The sequence below is a fragment of the Lotus japonicus genome, chromosome 1, assembly GCF_012489685.1.
Source record: "Lotus japonicus ecotype B-129 chromosome 1, LjGifu_v1.2".
NCBI lineage: Eukaryota > Viridiplantae > Streptophyta > Magnoliopsida > Fabales > Fabaceae > Lotus > Lotus japonicus.
This window is the reverse complement of record NC_080041.1, coordinates 101,897,680-101,918,644: the sequence shown is the minus strand read 5'-3', so window position 1 is coordinate 101,918,644 and position 20,965 is coordinate 101,897,680. Positions and strand designations below refer to the sequence as shown.

At 35.1% G+C, this 20,965-nt stretch overlaps 1 protein-coding gene, 1 long non-coding RNA gene and 1 other non-coding gene across 7 annotated transcripts; 1 reads left to right on the top strand and 2 right to left on the bottom strand.

Annotated features, from left to right (window-relative positions):
- Positions 1-2,968: 2,968 nt before the first annotated feature.
- On the bottom strand, positions 2,969-3,049 carry TRNAL-CAG (transfer RNA leucine (anticodon CAG)). The gene has a single exon. It is a non-coding gene; the product is annotated as a tRNA-Leu (tRNA).
- Positions 3,050-9,873: 6,824 nt separating this feature from the next.
- LOC130728511 (uncharacterized) lies at positions 9,874-12,858 on the bottom strand. 5 transcript variants are annotated; one of them, XR_009015699.1, is made up of 6 exons: positions 12,573-12,858; positions 12,304-12,474; positions 11,347-11,822; positions 11,078-11,181; positions 10,903-10,995; positions 9,874-10,197 (listed from the first exon to the last, which is right to left on the bottom strand). It is a non-coding gene; the product is annotated as an uncharacterized LOC130728511 (long non-coding RNA). The 5 variants fall into 5 exon arrangements; XR_009015701.1 differs by having other exon boundaries at positions 11,347-11,451; positions 11,714-11,822; positions 12,341-12,851; XR_009015698.1 differs by having other exon boundaries at positions 11,347-11,451; positions 11,714-11,822; positions 12,304-12,850.
- Positions 12,859-14,870: 2,012 nt separating this feature from the next.
- LOC130728509 (binding partner of ACD11 1) lies at positions 14,871-20,023 on the top strand. Its single transcript, XM_057580007.1, has 5 exons — positions 14,871-15,025; positions 15,526-15,696; positions 17,201-17,276; positions 18,726-18,842; positions 19,281-20,023. The coding sequence occupies exons 2-5, from the start codon at positions 15,581-15,583 to the stop codon at positions 19,737-19,739; spliced, it is 768 nt and encodes a 255-aa protein (XP_057435990.1). The 5' UTR covers positions 14,871-15,025; positions 15,526-15,580; the 3' UTR covers positions 19,740-20,023.
- The last annotated feature ends 942 nt before the right edge of the window (positions 20,024-20,965 follow it).

The following is a 20,965-nucleotide window of genomic DNA, read 5'->3' as shown; positions in this document are numbered from 1 at the left end:
AATATATTGTATGCTTGGATAAATGGTAGTTTTTTCATGTTAGAGTGAGAATTGATTCTGGCAGAATCTCAATTTTCTATGATCCTTTAGCTTCTTATGTTGTGAGATGTCATATTGAGATTCTTTAAGCTCGTTATTTGCCCTGCACGGGCTGCACCCCTCTCTTTTCCCATTGGAAGGTCTTCTTTCCACCTTTAAACCACTATTTTCATCATCATGCTTCCTCGGAAGAACAGAGTGAGCGACTCTAGTGATGAGAGGTGAAGAGAGAGAGGAAGCAAAGAATGGCTGGACACAATGGCAGTGTCCTCCTGCTACTGTGTCTATGGAGGTAGAGTAATCTTTACGGGCTTCACTGTCAACTTGTAGGTATATCGATATTGTATAGAAAATGCAGTTGGGTATAGTGGCTTGGTAGTGGGCCTTGTTTTGGCAGGGCTATGATGTGTTATGGAGTGGTAGGTGGAGTGATAGTTCTTGGGGTATTCTTCAACTTGTATGTGTTGAAGAATTGAAGATCATGGACAGGAGGATCGGAAAATGATACTGTGGCTTCTTCTTTTAGGGATAAAATTACTAAAATAGAGACAAGACTAAAGATATTTATGGTTTCAAAATGTACAATATTGAAAGAGGTTAATTTTTATGCACTGACAGTGTAAATAAGTTTTACACAATCATGCAATTACATCCCTTCATTTTACTAGCTCATAATTAATTTTGAATTTAATGATATTTAAAATAGAAAATGAATAGATGTGATTGAATGATTGTGTAAAATTTTTTACATCGTCAATGCATAGAAATTAAGAATTTAATGGATATGCATTGTCAACATTCAATTTAATTCCGCCAAATAAGCAAGTATGTTTTTATTTTAATTAAAATAAAAAATGAATGTAACTCTCTCTCTCTCTCCTACGTGGCAAACATTGATTGGATGTCTGTGTAAAATTATTTTACACTGACAATGCATATCCATTAAACTCATAAATTAATCTCATATTAAAAATGAATGCTTTTATATTTTAGCCACATAATCTCTTAGGAGAGATAGACATGAAAAGATAGATGACATGATTAATGCTAGACGAAAATAAAAGAACTCTTCTCTACCATTGGATTCAAATAACTTTCACTTAAATATGATATTGACTTCTCACATGCTATTTTGTAGAAAATCAATAGCATGGTTTGTGTCGAAAGTATGCATTTTTGTTCGTGCTAAATAACACTTTTCTTTTAGAAATCGAGGGATTGAAACTAAAGTGAATAAATTTTGAAGACAAAAATCATTGACACCGACAGTAAAAATTTGATTAAAGTTTTAAGAGACAAAGGTCTAACTTACAAAACTTGATAATCAATAGGCTAGCTATGAAATATTTACACCATTAATTATATTTGGGTTCACGTTTGACCGGTTTGTTTTGGTTTCGGCTCAAGCTCGGGCCCGATCGAACCAAGTTGTAGAAAAAGAAAAGAAAAAACCTTTACACCCTGACCCAATATCTCTAATCTTAAGTAATCTTAGTGTCTAACCATATAAGTACTATTTTTTCCCACTAACCCTCAACCCTAGCCGGCAGACGTCAGCCTCAACCCCACCCCCTATCTTGTTCGCAGGTATGACTCTTTTCTCTGTTCCGTCATTACAATTCTTCTGAACCTTCGATTCGTAGGTTGGATCACAGAATATGGGTGGAGGCGGTTGTTATAGGGGTTTGTGGAGACCTTCGATTCCCAAGCAAGATTGTAGATTTGGGCGTCGATCTTGGGGTCGAAGAAAATGAGTTTGGTCGGCGGAGAAAGGTGCGACTGTGGTGAGTATGTCTTGCGATCTCGGTTGGGATTTCACAAGTAGGGATGGAAGTAGGTCAGGCCACCAACAATGGTATATGGCCTAGCCTACGTCAAACATAGGTCAGGCTAGCCCAAATTACTAAATAGATAAGGTTAGAGCTTTTTAGAAGCCTATTTAGTTACAAAGGTGAGGCTTGGACTACACAAAAAGCCTTACAAGCCTAACAGGACGACCTATTTAAATAAATATATATTTATTTTATTATCTTCATTAGATTTTAATTATAATATCTTTAAAACTATATACTTATTGAACTATTTATATGTTTAAATATGTGAGAATATATAATGATTTTATTATATAAACTTCTTTAGAAAATGACTACTGACTTTGACCATATAATTATATTATTGTATTTAAACTCATTAGCTTATAAGTTTGTTGACATGTTTACCAGTAAAATTTTCGGCCTACTTGAATGTATTGCAACGAAACATGTTTTTAAAAATTTGTTTTTCATCTTTATTTATTTATTTTGAATTTTTTTTTGAATGTACAAACTGAATGAAACCATCCAAGGTAATCGTGTATTGTTCAACCCGAATCCAAGCAATCCGACCAAAACCAACGTTTCGGTCCGAACCCGCCCATTGAATAGCCCTACATTATATCAATAATATTTCTAATCACTTAAAGAGGTTGTTCACCCATGAAGGACCCTATGTTACGCCAACCTAGATAAAGCCTCAACTTATTTAAATTCAAAATTTTGATATATATAGTTTTATTTATTCATTTTATAGACAATATCAATATCAAATTTCCTATTGGTAGAGTTTCAAAGGAGAGAAACAATCGTACAAACATTGGATTGCATGCATGTTTTATAGAAGAAAAATATGGGAGAGGAATGTGGCTTTTCTGTTCTTCACATATTGTGAAGAAATTGAAGAGTATAATGGTGTTTTTTTATAGAAATAACATTTGTACTATTTTCAAGTCTCTATGGAAAATCATATTTCATGGTAATTATATCTTTTTAAAGAAATTAAAATATACTTATAGAAAACATCCATTTACTTCAGTGCTAGTGAGTTGAGACATTCGCTGGGTGTGGAAAAATAAAAATATGTATTAAACTCTACAATAGAGCAAACAAAATAATGTCAAGAATGGGATTCGAACCCATGCCCTTTCGGACCAGTACCTGAAACTGGCGCCTTAGACCAACTCGGCCATCTTGATTTGTTGGACTAAATTTGTAAATAATTAAATATATACAGAGTAACGGAATCGATCGTTATTTTCCTTTCTCAAGTGAAAATAAAATAGGAAAAAAGTTTAATTGAAAATTAAATTATATATGTATTTATATCCCATGATGATTCGGACCAACTATCTATAGTATTTGGAACCAAACTAGTTTTTATAGGCCTAAGTAAATAAAGTTCCTTAGCATTTTTTTTGGTCCACAATAGATCCTTGTTGAAAATGTATTCTGCAAATTTTTTGGCGGTCTAAACCCCCATTAACTGAAGATAATTGTTTTTTTAATTCTCCAGGGAATTCCACGGCCGGCCGCCATGAGACTAATTTCCAACATTTTAAAATCACAATATATAAGTATTTCTCTCCTAATAAATGCTTCTCCATATTAAAAATGACTATGTTATTATTATGTAATATCCATGTTTCTTACTTTCAAACCAAAAGTTTAATTGAATCTCATGGAGCAGGGAACCATCACTACTGGTAGCTAAGCGAGATTTATGCACTAATTTGGGTTGAAATGTTTGACGCATGAGTTAAGATGAAATTTAATTAATCTGTCGGATATCCCAAACTACTTCGCAATCCGATAGTTTTCTCTTTTCTCAAAGAAGAAAAAAAAGGACTTATAATTAATAAAACACGATCAAAACTATACTTAAGCGTGACATTCGTTAATTACAACTCCTAATGGGTTTGGATTTGCAATGGAGATTAGTTCCTTCACATTAAAGTAAATTCAGAACTACTACGCGAGCATTATCTGGAGCCGGTTGTTTCCATTAAGATGTTGGTTTAGTGGTAGATAAGTTAGATTCTTGTAAGGGTGAAGTCATAAAATCAAATTCTATAAAAACTATTTATTGTGTGAGACTATCATCGTATCTTGAACAAGTTAACCAATACCACATAAAGTTTTTTTACAAGAGCCAAAGATTTAATGAGAAGGAAAAGATGGAAAGAGGCCCTAGCTTGAGTCAAGTTGCTGCACATGATGATGCTTGGTAAGTATAGAAACATGTAAATTCCCCAACAACAATGATATGTTCACAGCTCATTTTTTATACACATCATTTTCACTCATTTTTATTTCTATCTCTCTCCTTTTATCATTTATCACATCTCATACTTTCTCTTTATTACTTTTTGGCTTAATTGCACTTTTACTCCCTTAAGTATCATCGTTGTGCGATTTGCCTCCCTTAAGTTCAAAAGGACCGATTTGCCTCCCTTATGTATCAATTTGTACCAAATTGGTCATTCTGTTAAGTAGACATCCAATTACTAACGGAATTTGCTGACGTGGCACTGCTATTTACACCACCCTAACATTTATTTGCACCACTTGACTAATTACACCATCTTAAATGATGCATAAGTAAATTAAAAAAATAAAAAAATGGAATTCTCTCTTGCCCAGGCCGGCATATCCTCCTGCTCATTCGTTCGTTCCTTATCTGTTTCAATTCATCTTGCTTGGCTTCTCTTCTGCAACTGGTGTCTGGTGCTTCTCGTTCCCGTTCTGCTATGGGTCTTCCGCTGGGTCTTTTCCTCCATCTACAACAACCCGCAAACCCGCTTTATCTTTTCCTTCACCAAATCGGCCCGTTCAAAGAATTTCTAGGTTACGAGCTCGAAGACCCATTGCAGACTCGTCGCATCAGAGAGCAAGGAAGATGCTTCTGGGTTCCAGAAAGTCGTCGGAAAATGATTCGAGTTCATGGAGTCCACTTTACCCGGTAGGAGCTGGTGGACCTTGTCGAAGCTCCCGGAAGACGACGTAGAGGCGACGACGGTGATGCCCACTCTCCGGTGAATGTGGGAATTGATTGCCGATGAGCAATGGATTACGATTGTGGCGTTTGGGTTTTGAGGTTTCTGATTTGGAAGCTTTGAGTTTCTGATCTGGGAAGGGAGAAGTAGATGGAGTGGGTTCTGGATCTGAAGGTCTGGGTTTTGTTCTCTGTTTTCCTCCTCTCATTCACCTTCTTCTTTTTTGCTTGTGATTTTTCGGAAAATTGATTTGGGGAAAGATGAGGAGAGGAGGAGGGATTGGGGTTGGGGAAGAAAAGGAATGGTGGTGGTGATGTTGTGGTGGTATGAAAAATTAAAAAAAAAGATTAAATTAAAAGAAAAAAAAGAATATTTTAGTGAAAAAAATGTGACATGGCATCTAAGTGGGTATATGTCAGAGACACGTCATTTAATAAGGCCATGTAAGCTTCCTCCGTTAGTAGTTGGATGCCTACTTAACAGAATGATCAATTTGGCACAAATTGATACATAAGGGAGGCAAATCGCTCCTTTTAAACTTAAGGGAGGCAAATCGCACAACGATGATACTTAAGGGAGCAAAAGTGCAATTAAGCCTTACTTTTTTTCTTCTTCTTATCTCTCTCCTCCTTCCACCTCTTTCCACCCCAAGGAGAGGTGTGAAAACAACATTATTCAATTCCCCAATCATTGCTTTCCTTCATTAATTGTGTGATCACTAGGGCTCAGCTGCTCAAGATATGGCACGTGGCGTGTTGTTCTGCATAAGGAAAATGGTAAGTGATGAGCTTATAGGTTCGTGTAGCGACGTCTTTGCCCTCCCTTATGTAGTTGTGTCCTCTACCTAAATAGGTTTGGTCATGGAAAGATAATCCACGAGTTCATATCTATCCAGTCCATTCATGATAAAATCCATCCACATTCATCCATATAGAGAAAAAAATTAAATAGATGGTCCATTAATACCATTGGATGTCCGCAATCCACCAATTCCAAATCAAAATCCACTAGATTAATATATTGAAATTTCGTTTCAAAAAAAAATATTGAAATTTGACATACTATTACGGATCAACTTAAAATTCTATTGAATTAGAAAATAGGATAAATTAAATTGTAAATAAGAAGGGGAATAGTCTCCACATCCTCATGGTGGTGGAAAAATGGAAAAAACAAAAGGATAGGGAATAGTCAAGAATGCGCCTCTAAAGAAGGGGTGATAACATAAAAAAAACCCGCTACATATATGTGGGAGAAGTATAAAACAAGGAAAGAAAGGTATCAAAACGCTTGAATTTGATATAAAATAGGGAGGAGCCATCGCGGTAAATTATCGCCGGCGCGCTAGAAATCTAAAAAAGAAGGAAGACGAAGAAGATTGTGACTCTAATGCTCTGTTTGGTAGAGAAGAGAGAGATAGAGAAGAGAGAGTAGAGAAGAGAGAAGTTGAGTAGAGAGAAATATGTGAGAAATAGAGTGGATTTATAGGTTGTTTGGTATAGTAAAGATAAAGAAGAGAGAGATGAATAATAATGAGGTGGAAGAGAGTGAAAAGTTAACTTTTGATTAAAAAATCATTTTTAAATACAAATAACTGAGAGATTGCAGATAGTGGCGGTTCAAAACCGCCACTAAACTGCAAGAAAGGAAAAAAAAAAGAAAAAAGTAACGTCAGAACTGAACAGAATAGGAAAAGAAAAGCCAACAACCACTTTCTCTTCGCAAAATGGGAAGAACTTAAAAAGGTGAAAAATCTCACCCTCTATCTCTCTCTTATCTACCGTGCATGCTTGCCAAACAAAGGTACTTTATCAACCTCTCTCCTATCTCTCTCTTCCCTCAATCTCTTCTCAACCTCTCTTCTACCAAACACACCGTAAAAGATTTCTTTCCCATTTTATAGGCACCGAGAGTTAGGAATACAAAGGTATTTTAGTGTTATGGTTATTTTCCATAACGCATACTCGGATGCAACACGTGTAGCTTGACCATCACCCGAAGTGATGTTCAAATTATGTTTGTGGTGTTTTAGATACGTGTCGATGAGAAATGGATAAAAATTAGTTAAATATTTTAAATAATGAAGAATTTTTATATTGATAGAAAAGTTGAGAAGTGAATTTAATAAAAAAAAGATAAAATGTATATATTATTTAAAGAGTAAATTACACTCACCCCCTCAAGGTTTGCTAAAATTACACTCCACCTCATTCTTATCTAAAATCTACACTCACCCCATTTTATATAAAGACAAATTTAGTGACGAAAAATATTCTTCATTAATAATTAGTTATTATTTAAATTGTTAATCAATAATTTCAAAAAATATTTTCAATATAATCCAATAAATTTAAACATGAAAACATCACAGTCCTCCTCATTCTCTCAATCTCGTTCTTCCTCCGTAAATTTACAATGCAAATTCTACAATAGCTCACCTGACCAGTTTACAAACCATATTTCGAACATAGTGAAACGTGCTTGTGTTTTCATATTCGGTAATAATTCAATTTTAATTAAAATAATCTCTTTATACCTCAAAATCTCCAACTTTCAAAATTGGAATGCAGGCCCAAAAAGCAACACAAATGGGTGAAGAAAATAGAGAAACAAAATTAAGATATATGAAGTGGATCGGAGGTTATTAAACCCAACGATACGGTGGAGCACCGTTTTTGACAAAATCCAACATCTTAAACCAACAGAGCGTTCGCTCAGAACTTAAAAGGGTGAAGTTCACAAGAAGTAGTTGAACAAGTGGCCTAGGGGATGTGCCACGTTCTGGGGTTAAGGTCGCAACAAAACTTTGAAGCATAGTGGTGCCATGGAGTTTCATATTCTAGGACGGTGACCGCCGTGTTAAAGGGAGTAAAGGCTTGGTGGTGACGGTTTGTGGTGAGAAATATGATTTGGAGATAGATGGAACGTGGACTCAACAGACAGAATGAATGATTTTTTGAAATTTAATTCAGTAAAAATATTTTCATAAATTAATGTAGGATAGTGTATATGCATTAAATTTTTTTTTAGTAATTATTTTTTATTAGTGACAAATTTGTTTTCGTCACTAAATTTTGCCTTTATAAAAAATGGGGTGGAGTGTAGATTTTAAAAAAGAATGGGGTGAAGTGTCATTCTTACAAACCTTGAGGGGGGTGAGTGTATTTTACTCTTATTTAAATTTGTTGATAAAAGCAATGGCATTAAGGGCATGTTTGGTTTGACAAAACATTTTCTGTTTTAATTTTTCATTTTCTGAAAATAGTTTTTATTTTCAAATTTTTAAAATTTAGAAAACATGTTTATTTTGACTTTCTGTTTTTATTTTTATTGTTGCTATCGTTGCGCCACCACAATCACGCCACTACCACCATCATCAATGTTACCACCACCAACTTCGTCGCCTCCACCATCGTTGATGTCACCGCTACCACCAGCATCGCCACCACAACCAATCTCCACCATCACCGATTCTCATCTCACTACTTGGTGGTCGTGGTGGTGGAGGCGGCGCTGGTGATTTTGGTAGTGGTGGCGGCGGCGATGACGATGACAGTGACAGTGGCAATGGTGGCAGCGGCGTTGGCGGTAGTGGTCGCGAAGATACTGATTGTGGAGGTGAAGTTGGTGGTGGAGCCGACGATGGCATTGGTGGCAGTGGTGGCGGCGACAATGATGGTGGTGGTGGCGGCGACAAAATGGTGGCCTTGGTGACAATGGCGATGTGGTGGTGGTGGCTAAAAGAAAACATTTTCTAAATATCAACCAAATGTTTACGTTTTTTAAGCTGTATTTTTTATTTTTTTTTATAAAAATGAAAATAGAAAAGGTACAAAACAGGCTCTAATATTTCGTAATTAGTTCTTGTGCGAAAATGTGAAAGCAATATATAAAGGTACTGAGTATTAAATATTTCTTAATCACTTTTATTAATCACTTAACTGGGGTTTTAAATAACTCGTGATTCTTTTGACTGTTTTTAAATTTCTCAATCACATGGAATTCTAAGATTTTTGGAAACAAATTACATGTATAGTCCCTCAAGGGAGGAGCTTCAGTTTTTTACAGTCACATGATCGTGTTTTATAGAGACACTAGTATTTTTTTACCCGTGCGATGCACGGGGAATATTCGCTTTTGTTTATCGTGTAATTTTGTTAAAATATGTATTATTTTTGTTATGTTTATTAAAAAATAATGGGTTAAATATGTTTTAAATTTATGATTTATACACTTGAATCTAAGGTGATCACTGAAAAACAATTTCCTCTTATTTTGTCCTTGTTTTTTATGTAATTTAAAATTGTTCTTATGGCGTCATAAAGCTTATGTGACAGATTTTTTACACAGTCCACTTAGGCTTCCACGTGATCTTTCACATCTATTTTACTCTCTTAAAAAAATTCTTCCACCTCTATGAGACCACTATTTCTCTCTCCACTACCAACCACGTACCCATCACCAACACAACCACCACCAATCCACCATCTGACCCCCACCATTTTCTCTCACTTGACAAAAACCTTCCCTCACCTCCCAAGAAAATGAAGAACCATGTTAAGTACATGTAAACGAAATTGTAGAAATGTGTTTGTCTCATTGATGAAATTATTTGTTTTTGTCTCATTGAACTCTCCTGCTCCTGCATTTTCCAAATGGTGAGACTTAATTCGGTCAGAGCTTCTTGTTAGTAAAATAATCAAAGGGCTTCATTTTGTAAATCATAGCAGCGCCAACATTCATAAGATTCAGTTAAAGAATCCACACATTTTGTCAGATTTACATAGAGCTCATAAAATTTGATCATACCAACCTAAAAATGGCAAGCTGCAAATTGCCTTCATTATCAATGAGAAGTTTTGAGCCTGCAGAGTCTTCATGGTCCATGAATTCAAAGACCATACCAATTTTTCCCTGGTATCTTCAATTCATACATGCCATTTTATTAAATAAGCACAAAAATGGAACATAAACCTTAAAAAGCTAAAATAAAGTAGACTTCACACTCCCACTAAGGGCCCTCGACAGTTTTGTAACATGAACATCCATTGCAATGCAAAGCACAATAGGGAAACTTAATCACTTAGCCTGCCACATAACATAATCTAGGATAGAGCATACAAAATTCCAAAAGTCATATCAGAACCTCAACTGAAATCACAACAAAAAAATTAAAAATATCCATGGAATTTTTTTTAAAAGTTCAGCCTATGCATTACCAAATAAAATAACAGTAAAATTTATGACACACTTTTCCTCATAGCTTCCATTTTCCCTTGCTTCCCATGGAATACCTGGTTGTCCTTCCTCTTCATTGCTTGTGCAGCTGATGTATCAGTCATTAAAGTAAGCTGCTCCAATCATCAAACACAAAAAAACACCTCACTTCGATGATTACATAAAATGACTCAAACAAAAGTCCAGACCTAGCAATAATAAAGGAGAAAAATGGAAACACATGCATGGTTTCAGAAATGGTTGCGGTTCTTGGTATGAGATTAAGATAACATTTTAAATACTATAAATCATACAATTTCATAATAGATACCTTGAAAATGGATCCCTATTTATATGGCAAGTTCATTGAAGTTTAGCCTTCAAAGAAGGCAATTGAAACAGTTGCTGAAAAGCTTAAACTGATTAATCTTTAGTTATTAATTCATAGATAGCAGTTCTGATTTGACTTATAAACATTACAGAAGTTTTTAATTCATCATTTTCTCCCATGAAGAAGAAGAAGAACCCAAACTCCCAAACTTTTAAAGCCTATAAGGAAGTCAATTGTTCACTTCAACTTCACTCTACAAAAGAGTTACTCAGTATAGGTGAATATTTTACAAATCCATCATTTTAGTACATCACTCAAAAGAGGGTTTGAACCGTTTACAAACCATTCAAGTTAATGGAAGAACCAAATGAACAACACATGTTCACCAAAAAACAGAAAGGAAAAAAATTAGCAGAACCTAAGACACAATCTGATATAAGCAAACCGATATGAATGTGGAAAAACTAAAATATTATGAAAATTGAAACAAATTAAGGAGAGTACTTACCCGAAACTTGGAAAGCTGATTTTTTTGTGACACCTTTGGGTTTGAAATTGGATTGCAGCTCTTCTTCCTTTTCCATCATCTCTTCCTTTAACACTATCAAAGATTGTATATGAAAAAATCAATAAATAAATATTTGCCGAGTTCATGAAGTTTTTATGTAATAAGTTTATCACACCTGCACTTGTAGTACTCAGGAATTATAGATTTACTACTTGACGTGCCAGTTGCCATGCATACTTGTAGTCAAATGGGTGACAACAGATGAAGGAGCATTCATCACTGGATTAAATAGTTCAAAAATGGAAGATCATTATGTAACCAATGAAGATGGCAATTATCAGGATCAGAAACTCATTAAAGAATGAACAATACTGAAATCAAGTGATAAACTACAAATCAAACACTGATTTAATGTCTTTAGTTATAAAAGGATGAAGCACTTACTTTTTGACTAATGAGGAAGCGGAAGACAATTTGCTCATTTGATCGGAATGAGACTGTTACTTCACAACCACAGATGCAGTGACTCATCCTTGAGATCACTCAGTTCTAGGATGAGTTTCAGCATTTAATTAATAAAATAAAATAAAGTTGTAGATCCACCATTCAAAACATGTTAAAAGGTTAAACTTTTAAAAAACCTTACAGTATTCAGGAATATATTAAAAATGAAGAGTTGATCCTTACTTCTAAAGAATAAGATCCATGAAAAGGAAAAACTATAAGCACTAAAAATGAGAGAAATGAAAAAGAAAAACTATTTCCACATGACCATCAGAATTTAAAAGTACTATTTTACAGTACAGCAAACCTGAATCATTTCTAACAATTCTTGATTTTCCTACAACCCTCGATCACTCATGAGGCAACCTCCATATTCAGGACATGTGCAGTCACAACCCAGAAAAGTTGGAGAATTACTGTAAAATCAAATATAGTCGCTTCTTTAAATGAAGAACCCCACAGACACATTTATCAATTAGGTTTCAGGTTTTTAGTAACATAAAAGAATCATGCTAAATTTTGCATAAGTCATGTTACTTGGATAGATAACATCAAACAACATAGTGAAATATTTAGAACCCAATACCTGAAATAACAAAGTCTTAATAAAAAGTAGACACTAAGATCCAAAGTGATTGAGCAGTGTGTTATGAGTTATGACTGATAACATAGATTGCATAATTTCATTTCTCCCTTCTTCATATTTAAACTGAATTAGTGGGAAAAACCTAAACCATAACATAAAAGTGATGAAAATGGCTAGCGTTAAAGATGGACAAATCTGGGGATAAATAGATTCCATTAGTTCTATTTATATACAAAAATATTTCTTAAGCACTGATAAGAAACATCATAAGCAGATAGATGTATCAGAATATTTCTTAATAATAGTGGTACCTAAAAATCACAGCAGAGAAAGAGAGTCATGTTCTACCGTTCCCTCTTTGTGTGTTTTACATCTCCATTGTTCATCAGCACCAACAACACCAAGATTCTCAACCGCGTGCTTCCCCCATTACTGGAAAGACCCTTTCCTCTCCAACTGCTAACCTTATGAGCTTCGAATTGCTTCCATGTTTATGGGCTCACAATCAATTGTAGTGAAACAGAAAACAAAACCAAAGAAGGAAATGAATGATAAAGAAAAGGGGGAATGAAATATTTACCATCGTCGATGAGGAGGGGATTGTGGGGGAGAGAGAGGTAGAGGCGCTTCTTAGATTGGAGAGCAGAGGAGGAATCAACGACGTAAGATATGAGGGGCAGAACATTTGCCATGCTCCTTCGGGGAATACTGTGACTAAGAAGGGGGTGGAATTAGGTGTCTGCATTTACAGGAGTGGAAGAGGAATATGTTTCGTCGAGAAGGAAAACTTAGCGGTTAAGTCTGTTCCTCTCCTGTCTCTTTCAGTCGTTCTCAATATAACGATTGCAGCCAGTTCTAAAACTGCGAATGGGGGGAATAAAGAAGGGCCAACAGGTTTAATGGTGAACATAAAAATCACCATTAAATTTAAATTTCAATTTTAAAACTTAACGCTAGATGAAACTCTGAACACTGAAGCGCCACATAAGGATAAAAAAAAGGTCAAGATTGAAACAAAGGAATGGCCAAGATTTCATCCTAGTTAATTAAATCTAAATTTACTTCACTACCCATACTTAAATTATCATTCATGTGTATTGATTTCTTGAATGACAATTTTACCCTTAGGGTTGCCAAAGCTCTTCCTTTATATATAGTATAGATGTATGACATCAAAATTCTACAAGTTACACCAGAAATTACCTTATTGCATTCAAGCTTCAACTTGCTATGAATTCTTTGCTTCAGGTTATCCATACTCATTTTCCGTTTGAGGTGCATGGTTCTCTTCTAACCTTCGAACGCCAGACCTTCATTGCCTTCAAATACCATTGTAGTAGACAAAAGCAACAATATGATTCATAGTGTTGGACATGAAGAATCACAACGACTTGAAAAAAAAAATGAAGAAGGAAGTAAAAAATCGTAGAAGGGAGAAGAAAATGGTTAGTGAAGTGTGAAATTTTCGAATATGGGGGTCCGGTAGTTATACAGTGTAAAACGTCCAGCTGTAGGCGTTCGACGTAAGACTCCTGAGCTAAGGAGTTTATGGTACACATGAGACTCCTGGAATGAGGAGACTGATTTGACCAGAGGACTCCTCACATGGGGAGTCTTTATTCCATTCCCAACCACCCAACGTCATTATGATGGTGCGATTTACGAGTTTAAACTGAACTCCTCATGTGAGGAGTCTTTCCTGCAGTGATGACTCCTAGGTCTAGAAGTCTCTCTCATACTAGAGACGTCTCAAACTAAGAGCTTGACTTGAAAGCTAAACTTCTCATATGAGGAGTCTTCATCAGAACCCCAGCTACCCCACCAAGCGGAGTCAAGGTAATAATGATGATATTATTGACTGTGAAAGCTCCTAGTTCTGAGCGTTTTTATGATGAATTGGACGCCCCAAATCAGGAGTCTTCACAAAAGCTGACCCCACTTGGCCAAAAGTACTATACTTTGACAAATATTTTTCAAAAAACAATATTTTGACAAATATTTTTTTTTTTACAATATTAAAAAAAATCAATTAATAGCCTTTTATATATTACTTATTAATTGTAAAATTTTCGAGAATTTTTCTTCCATCATTAGCTTGCATTCCTCAACCTTGTAACTTCATTAAGACCATTCCCTTCGCCGTTTATCCAGAGTAGCCCCTATCTCCTTTCCATTTCCTCCCTTCAACACCTTCACCAACTTTCCCCACCAACCTTCTCCAAAGCCAGCAGCAACCACCATTTTTACCATTAACCCATTTCCTCTGCCACCCAATCCCTCACTTTACCCCTATCCTCATTCTCTCTCATCCAGCTCAACTAGCTGACCAGGTAAATGTTGATCTGGCATAGTGGAATTGGAGTGGAGAGGGTTAATGAGTGTGAACCTGCGCGTGAACTTCGAATCAACTTTTTCCACCACACGAAACTCCGAGAGATTTATTACATTCCCACTTCATTTTCTTTTTCACATCATTTTTATTTATTTTATTTTTAATATTTCTTTACATTTCTTATCACATCACACTATCATACTAAGAAATATGTAGGTTAGGTGTGAGAGATTCATAGATCAATCCTTAACGGATGTAATTCATCTTTCGGATGTAAAAAAACACTATCATACTATTCATTTGAAAATAGGAGATGCACTGACAGTGTAAACTTGTTTTACACATGCACCCAATTGATTTCTGCCACATCAACAATTTATTAATTTACTAATTAAAATTAAAAAAATTTGTAACTACCTAGTCTTATGTGGCATAATGTGATTGGACGTCAGTGTAAAACTTCTTTACACTGACCGTACATATCCATTAATCTCTATCTTTTTTTTTACTTACTATTTCATGAAGGTGGAAGAAACGTCGACATAACTTTTTCCTACCTCCAAATAATCCAATTATAGTTTGGATTGGTTAGGCATCTTTATTCACACCACACATACACATACACTCTCTCTCTCTCTCTCTCTGCTCCTTTGAGAATTGAGGCTCCTCTGCTTCAGTTCACTAAGAAGAAGAACTGATAGGTAATCTGGCCTTTTTCACCAGTTTATATTTTGATAGGATCATATCAATTTTGCAAGTGGGGTTTTTAACACTTGATGTTCAAGCCCAGTTTCATGTTTTGGAGTTTGTCTTTCCATTGGTTGTTGGGTGTGTTCTCATTTGATATAAATTATAATGTTCCTTGGCATGCCAGGCCAGGATCAAGATATGTTTTCTTAAATAAGATATAAAACAATTGATATAAGTTATGTGATTTGTTGCATCATTCTCTGTGCTGTAATTGAGGTTGATTTGTGTTGGGGACCACTGAATGTTTTGGAATTTGATATCTGTGGTTAGATGAAGTGAATGCTCCTAGTGATAGATAATATTTTCTATTCTTCACTACACTGTTTCTGTCTTCTGATCTTCATTGTTTGTTCTTACAATGCATGGTCTTATTAATAGAGCAATCAAGGGGTAAACCAAACCTGTGCTGCTGTTCAGCTCTCAAAGTTTTGATTTGCATTGCTTTCTGCAGGTTTATTAAATCAGGTTCCTTTTTCCAATTCGAGATTTTTAGTCACTTGGCAATTATGGATCATGGTGGTTACACTGCTGAAGTTACAAGCTTATCCCCAAGAGCTACAGAGAACGATGTGCGCAATTTTTTTGCATACTGTGGTGTAATTGAGCATGTTGATGTGATAAGGTAATGTTAGACCCTAAAATCTATACCTTATTTACTGATAAAACTCCGCTGCAACAAAATCGAATCTTTTGATAGGTTTGGGTTAAATGTTCAAATGTTATAAATTTTTATGCATTTTTTCTTGATTTATGATTACATGTTGGACTAATAATTTTAATTAGTCTATACATCTTCAAGATATATAGAGGAGTGTATCAAGTAATAGTGTGGGAGAGACTAATCTTGACTATCCATGTAATAAGAGATAAACTACATGGAGTTCTATTTCATGATTTCACACTATTAGAGAATGGAACGAAATTTCATGCTTAAACAACCTTATAAGACCAGTAGTGCTATTTCTCATGACATTAGCCCCTCTCAGATCAGCGTGTTGGACTACGTGCTTGCTTGGATCAATGTTGTCTAAAATTGATTTTGATCGAATTATTTTGTTAAAATTGATTATGATAAACATGAGTTGAGAGTGATGTGATTTTTATAGGGTAATGTTGTGAAATTCAGTTGTAAAATCTCAGAATTAATTATGTTCAATGAAGAAGATAGTCTCTCTAGCTTCCAGTAGAGATGATTTCGGGGCTGAAATCAATTCTCCAAAATGACACGCAAACATCTATATTGTCGTCCTATCAAAATCGATTCTGAGGTTCCCAACGGGGAACTAAACACACAATACAAGCATAATGAACATAATGATATACCAAAATTATAATTTTCAGTTTCCTTTTGGTGATTGTTGTTTTGTGCATCACTAAATACTACCATGATACTATCTGTTCCTGCCAGGCTGCTGCTGAAATAGTGTCTGATAAGATAATATGTTGAACGCTGATAGACACAGCAAGAAATTGATATTTTAGTTAGAGATGTCTGAATCATGTTGGTTGATGACTATCCTTACACTGTCTTTGCCTCCTTGAAATTTAATGCTGAAAGAGAAATATGTGTATTCTGTATTTAAACTGCTGTTTGCATTGTCTACTTTATGTCAATAACTTTGTTTTGACTGATTCCGGTTTGTCTCAATTTCTATGTTGATACAATGTGTTCTTGTTACTATTTATCTGGAAAAGAAATAGATTGCACATTCTACAATGCCTTTTTCCTATTATTCAATAAAGGATTTCGCTATTAGTCCATTATGGATTGCCTAGATTTGACAACAGTTCCATCAATTATTAAGATACCAATTAAGGAGGCTGAAAATTTCTCCTTAGTTATAATTTCCATAACATTTTTTAATCAGTAACAATTAGTAATTTAGCATGCTAATCCATCTCAAGAAGATTCGAAAAATAATAATAATTAGCATGCTGATATAGAACATTTTAAAGATGTTGATAATATGTTCCTTCACTTTATTTCACAGAGCTCTTGGATAGAAAGATTGTATACTTGTAAGTTACAAGACTTAAATGATTGAAATGTCAGTTGACTTCTCAGTTATAATCTGTGAAGAATTCTCCGAATTAATAGGAAGAGTTGCTCTTTTGTCATGATACAGATTTGGTGAAGATGATTCTACCGCATATGTGACTTTTAGGGATGCTTATGCTCTGGAAACTGCATTATTGCTCAATGTAAAGTTCTTATCCTCTTGCTTCCTTGCTCTCTTATTGTTAGATCTGTCAATTATTGTTTTCGTCTCTGATGATATGGCAAGACACAGCTTAGACACAATATGGACAGGACCATTCAAATTGAACACACACACAAAGGTTGAGCGCATTTTAAACTTTTAAGCAATTTTGAGTTATAAAAGAAAGGAAACTAGGTGGGGATGCTCTTGTCCCATGCCATTTCATTTCTCCCGACATTTTTCATTTCATTCTCCTCAGTTGGAGCTGGAGAGTGTCTGCTCCGGTGAAGGCGAGAACAACATTGTTGGAGAGCAAAGTGAAGTTAATCTTCAGATACTAATTCTAGTTAAAAAAATTCGGTTATACATATACTGATATACTTGAAAATTGTTATGGCTAGTTCTATTAGGAGAAGTTTTTCTGTGATGGTTTTGGGAAAAAGTCTGTAGATTTAACGGTTCATGCTTTTTGGGAGAGGGTATAGCAAGTACTGCCACATATGGCATACATCAAGAGTTTTCTAATTCCAGAAATTGTGTGTATGATATTGTATATTATAAATAATTTCCTTAAAATTTGAATTATTCATGCCGTGTCCATGTCGTGCAGTTTTTATGTCAGGTGAGTTTCTGTGTCCATGTTGTGTCATATTGCAGGTTTTTGTCAATGCCCATTCTTCATAGTTTGTTACATGTGGTAATTTGCTATCCTAATGAGATGCAGAATGGATCTGAAATCTCCTTATTTTCTTTTGAACTTCTTATGGAGTAAATTTATCTCTAAATTGAAGTTCAGTATCAAAATAATGAGAAACCTATATTTGATCCTGTCCTTTCTAATATAGTTCAGGAAAGGGTGATAAATTATGAATTATATATGAATTTTGTTAGGCCCTGGGATTTCCAAGCAGGCCCAAATGTCACTAAGGAGCCTTTGATTCATTATTCAACCAAGGAATATGGATAGTGCATTCTAGAAGGGGCAAAGTGGGGATTACTAGTAACTCCCTAACAGAATAGAGAGAGAGAGGATTATGATTGTAATGACCATCTAACAATATAAAGGGAGGAAGGAAAGGTTGAGAGGGTATCTTGATTCTAAGCTAAATAGAGATATGAGTAGGAAGCTTTGAGCTTCCTATAGGAGCCTAGCTCTGTGTCAGAATCGGATTCCATTCCCTTTCTGTTGTAATCCCTTTTTATCATCAAATAAGCAATCTATCAATTCAGTTCTTACACTTTCTTTACAGTTCTCAATTGTTAGGATCTAGGTTCCTAACAAATTTTCAATTCTGTTGCATGGGAGAAAATAGTGCACTAAACTTTGTAACATTTGTACCTCTTCAATTGAATCTGTTGCTGAACATTTGCTATTCAGTAACCTTGCATTGTCTGCCTTGAGTATTTTTGTTTGCTAACCTGGATAATTTTTTGTCAAATGCTGTTTCAGGGATCCATGATTTTGGACCAAGGCGTATCCATTTCACGCTGGGGCTCTTACATAGATGAATGCAATAATTGGAACAGTCATGAATCACAGCCTGAATACAGTATTACAACCTCACAAGTATGCCTGAAATCCATCCTTAGGAAGATCTCTTGCTTTTAGTTTGACCAAAATGCGAAAATTTGTTTTTTTAAATACAGATTCCTTGACCAAGCTATCAAATTGAGATTATCATTTTGATACTGTGGGCTAGACATGAGAAGGTATATATTCTGAAGAAATTAGACATTGTTTGAAACTTGGGGAAAATAGTCTTGTGTTTTTCCGCAAATTTCAAAATGGGGTTCGTGAAAATTGGACTCTCTTAAAAGTTACCAGTACTTTGTCTCCTAGATGCTTATCATACTTCTTTTGTATGTATTTTTCAATTTTATATTATATTATTTTAAACATTTTAAAAAATAGTAATGAAGTAATCTGATATCAAAGCCCAACTAATATTTGAATGTATGCATAACTATCTTCCATTAACTGCAAATAGTTTGTTTTCCTTGACAGGATGTTCACATGGATAAGTTTGTTTCTTCCCCTGGAGAAGCATTAACTATGGCCCAAGAAGTTGTCAAAACAATGGTAGCTAAGGGATACGTGTTGGGAAAAGATGCATTTGTCATGGCAAAAGCTTTTGATGAATCTCGCAATGTATCATCTGCAGCAGTAGCCAAGGTTGCAGAACTCAGTACCAAAATTGGGTTGACTGATACCATTAACTCCAGCATCGAAACTTTTAAATATGTGGATGAGAAGTATCATGTTAGCCAGATCACTAAATCCGCTGCGACGGTGACGGGGACAGCAGCTATAGTTGTGGCAACAGTTACTGGGAGAGCAGCTGCGGCGGCTGGTAGTGCAATCGTCAATAGCAGCTACTTTGCAAAAGGAGCTCACATGGCTTCAGATATGTTATCTCGCGCAGCCAAAGCGGCAGCTAATTTGGGTCAGCATGAAAATAAATGAAACTCCAAACTTACAACTGCTCTCTACTATGTTCTGTTGTTGTTCACAAAAAAATAGAAGTAATTGTTTGTTGATACTGTAATGGAATGTGGCTACTCATCTGGTGCTAATGTTCATATCATTAGTTTTGAGGGATCCATGGTAAGCAGCCACTTCTTTTATCCCTTTTAGAAATTAGAGCACTTGGTAGAGTTTGCAGTTGTAAGTGTTAAGCGCATGTTTGGACTCCATTTACAATTGATTCTAAAATCAAAATCAATTATGAGCAGAAGCTCCTATGAATAGCATCTGAGTATCATAATTAATTGTGAGAAAAGAGAAATTAATCCAAACATACTAAGTTTTTTTGTTATCTACCTTTAAATTCACTGGTTTAGGGTATCTTAGATACTCGTTAGTACTAGTGCAACAAATGTTAACACTCACTTCAAGTCTAAAAGTAAATGGAACTCTTCTTCGTGTGTGTGTGTTTGTACAAAGTTATGGATTGGTCGAAAGCACATTCAATGTGTCTTGGCAAAAATACAAAATCACCCTAATGTACCGAGATGAAAGTTCACATTGTACTTCATATGTATCTATACACACACTTAGTAGTTCATTTGGCATTTTTACAAACACATTCTTCCCTTTGTGCCTAAAATTAGACTAATGTCTGAATTTGGAGCAAGTTGAGCAACATATGAAAGATGGCACCCCAATTAGACCCTGGATTGCTGATAATACAATCACTTAACTGATTTAAGTAGATTTATAATTATTGCATCAATACTCTCTTCATTGATGCTGCCAACACACAGTTGTAACTTTCAAAACACAAGCTCTCAACAGTTTACATAACAACATGTGAACTACTTTCTAATATTTTAATGGTGCAACAGATTCCATGCCAACCAGATTGTTATGATTTTATAGGCATTCCCAGCCAACTTATCCTATTGCAAACTATCTATCTATCATTCTCTTTACAACCCAACTACTACTTTGCCGTAGCCGACCTACTTTGTGCAATAATAAATAGTTTACATGGAGAGAATGATCTTAATTATCTTCTCATTTCTTTTTCTCATGAATCGTGCCAAAAGGAAACTATAACCATATTTTTGCAAGCTTTTCATTGAAAGTCACTTTGATCACACAAGTATCATGGGGTTTTGTAGGCCTAGTTGAATTGGTAGTGAGGATCCTTCTGTGTATCCATAAAACAATGTCATTTGCAATCCCTT

Excerpts from the sequence above, each read along its gene's own strand:
- LOC130728509 (XM_057580007.1), top strand. The coding sequence starts at position 15,581 with ATGGATCATGGTGGTTACACTGCTGAAGTTACAAGCTTATCCCCAAGA. Across the intron at positions 17,277-18,725 it reads AAACTGCATTATTGCTCAAT|GGATCCATGATTTTGGACCA; the intron begins GTAAAGTTCTTA and ends ATGCTGTTTCAG. Across the intron at positions 18,843-19,280 it reads ACAGTATTACAACCTCACAA|GATGTTCACATGGATAAGTT; the intron begins GTATGCCTGAAA and ends TTTCCTTGACAG.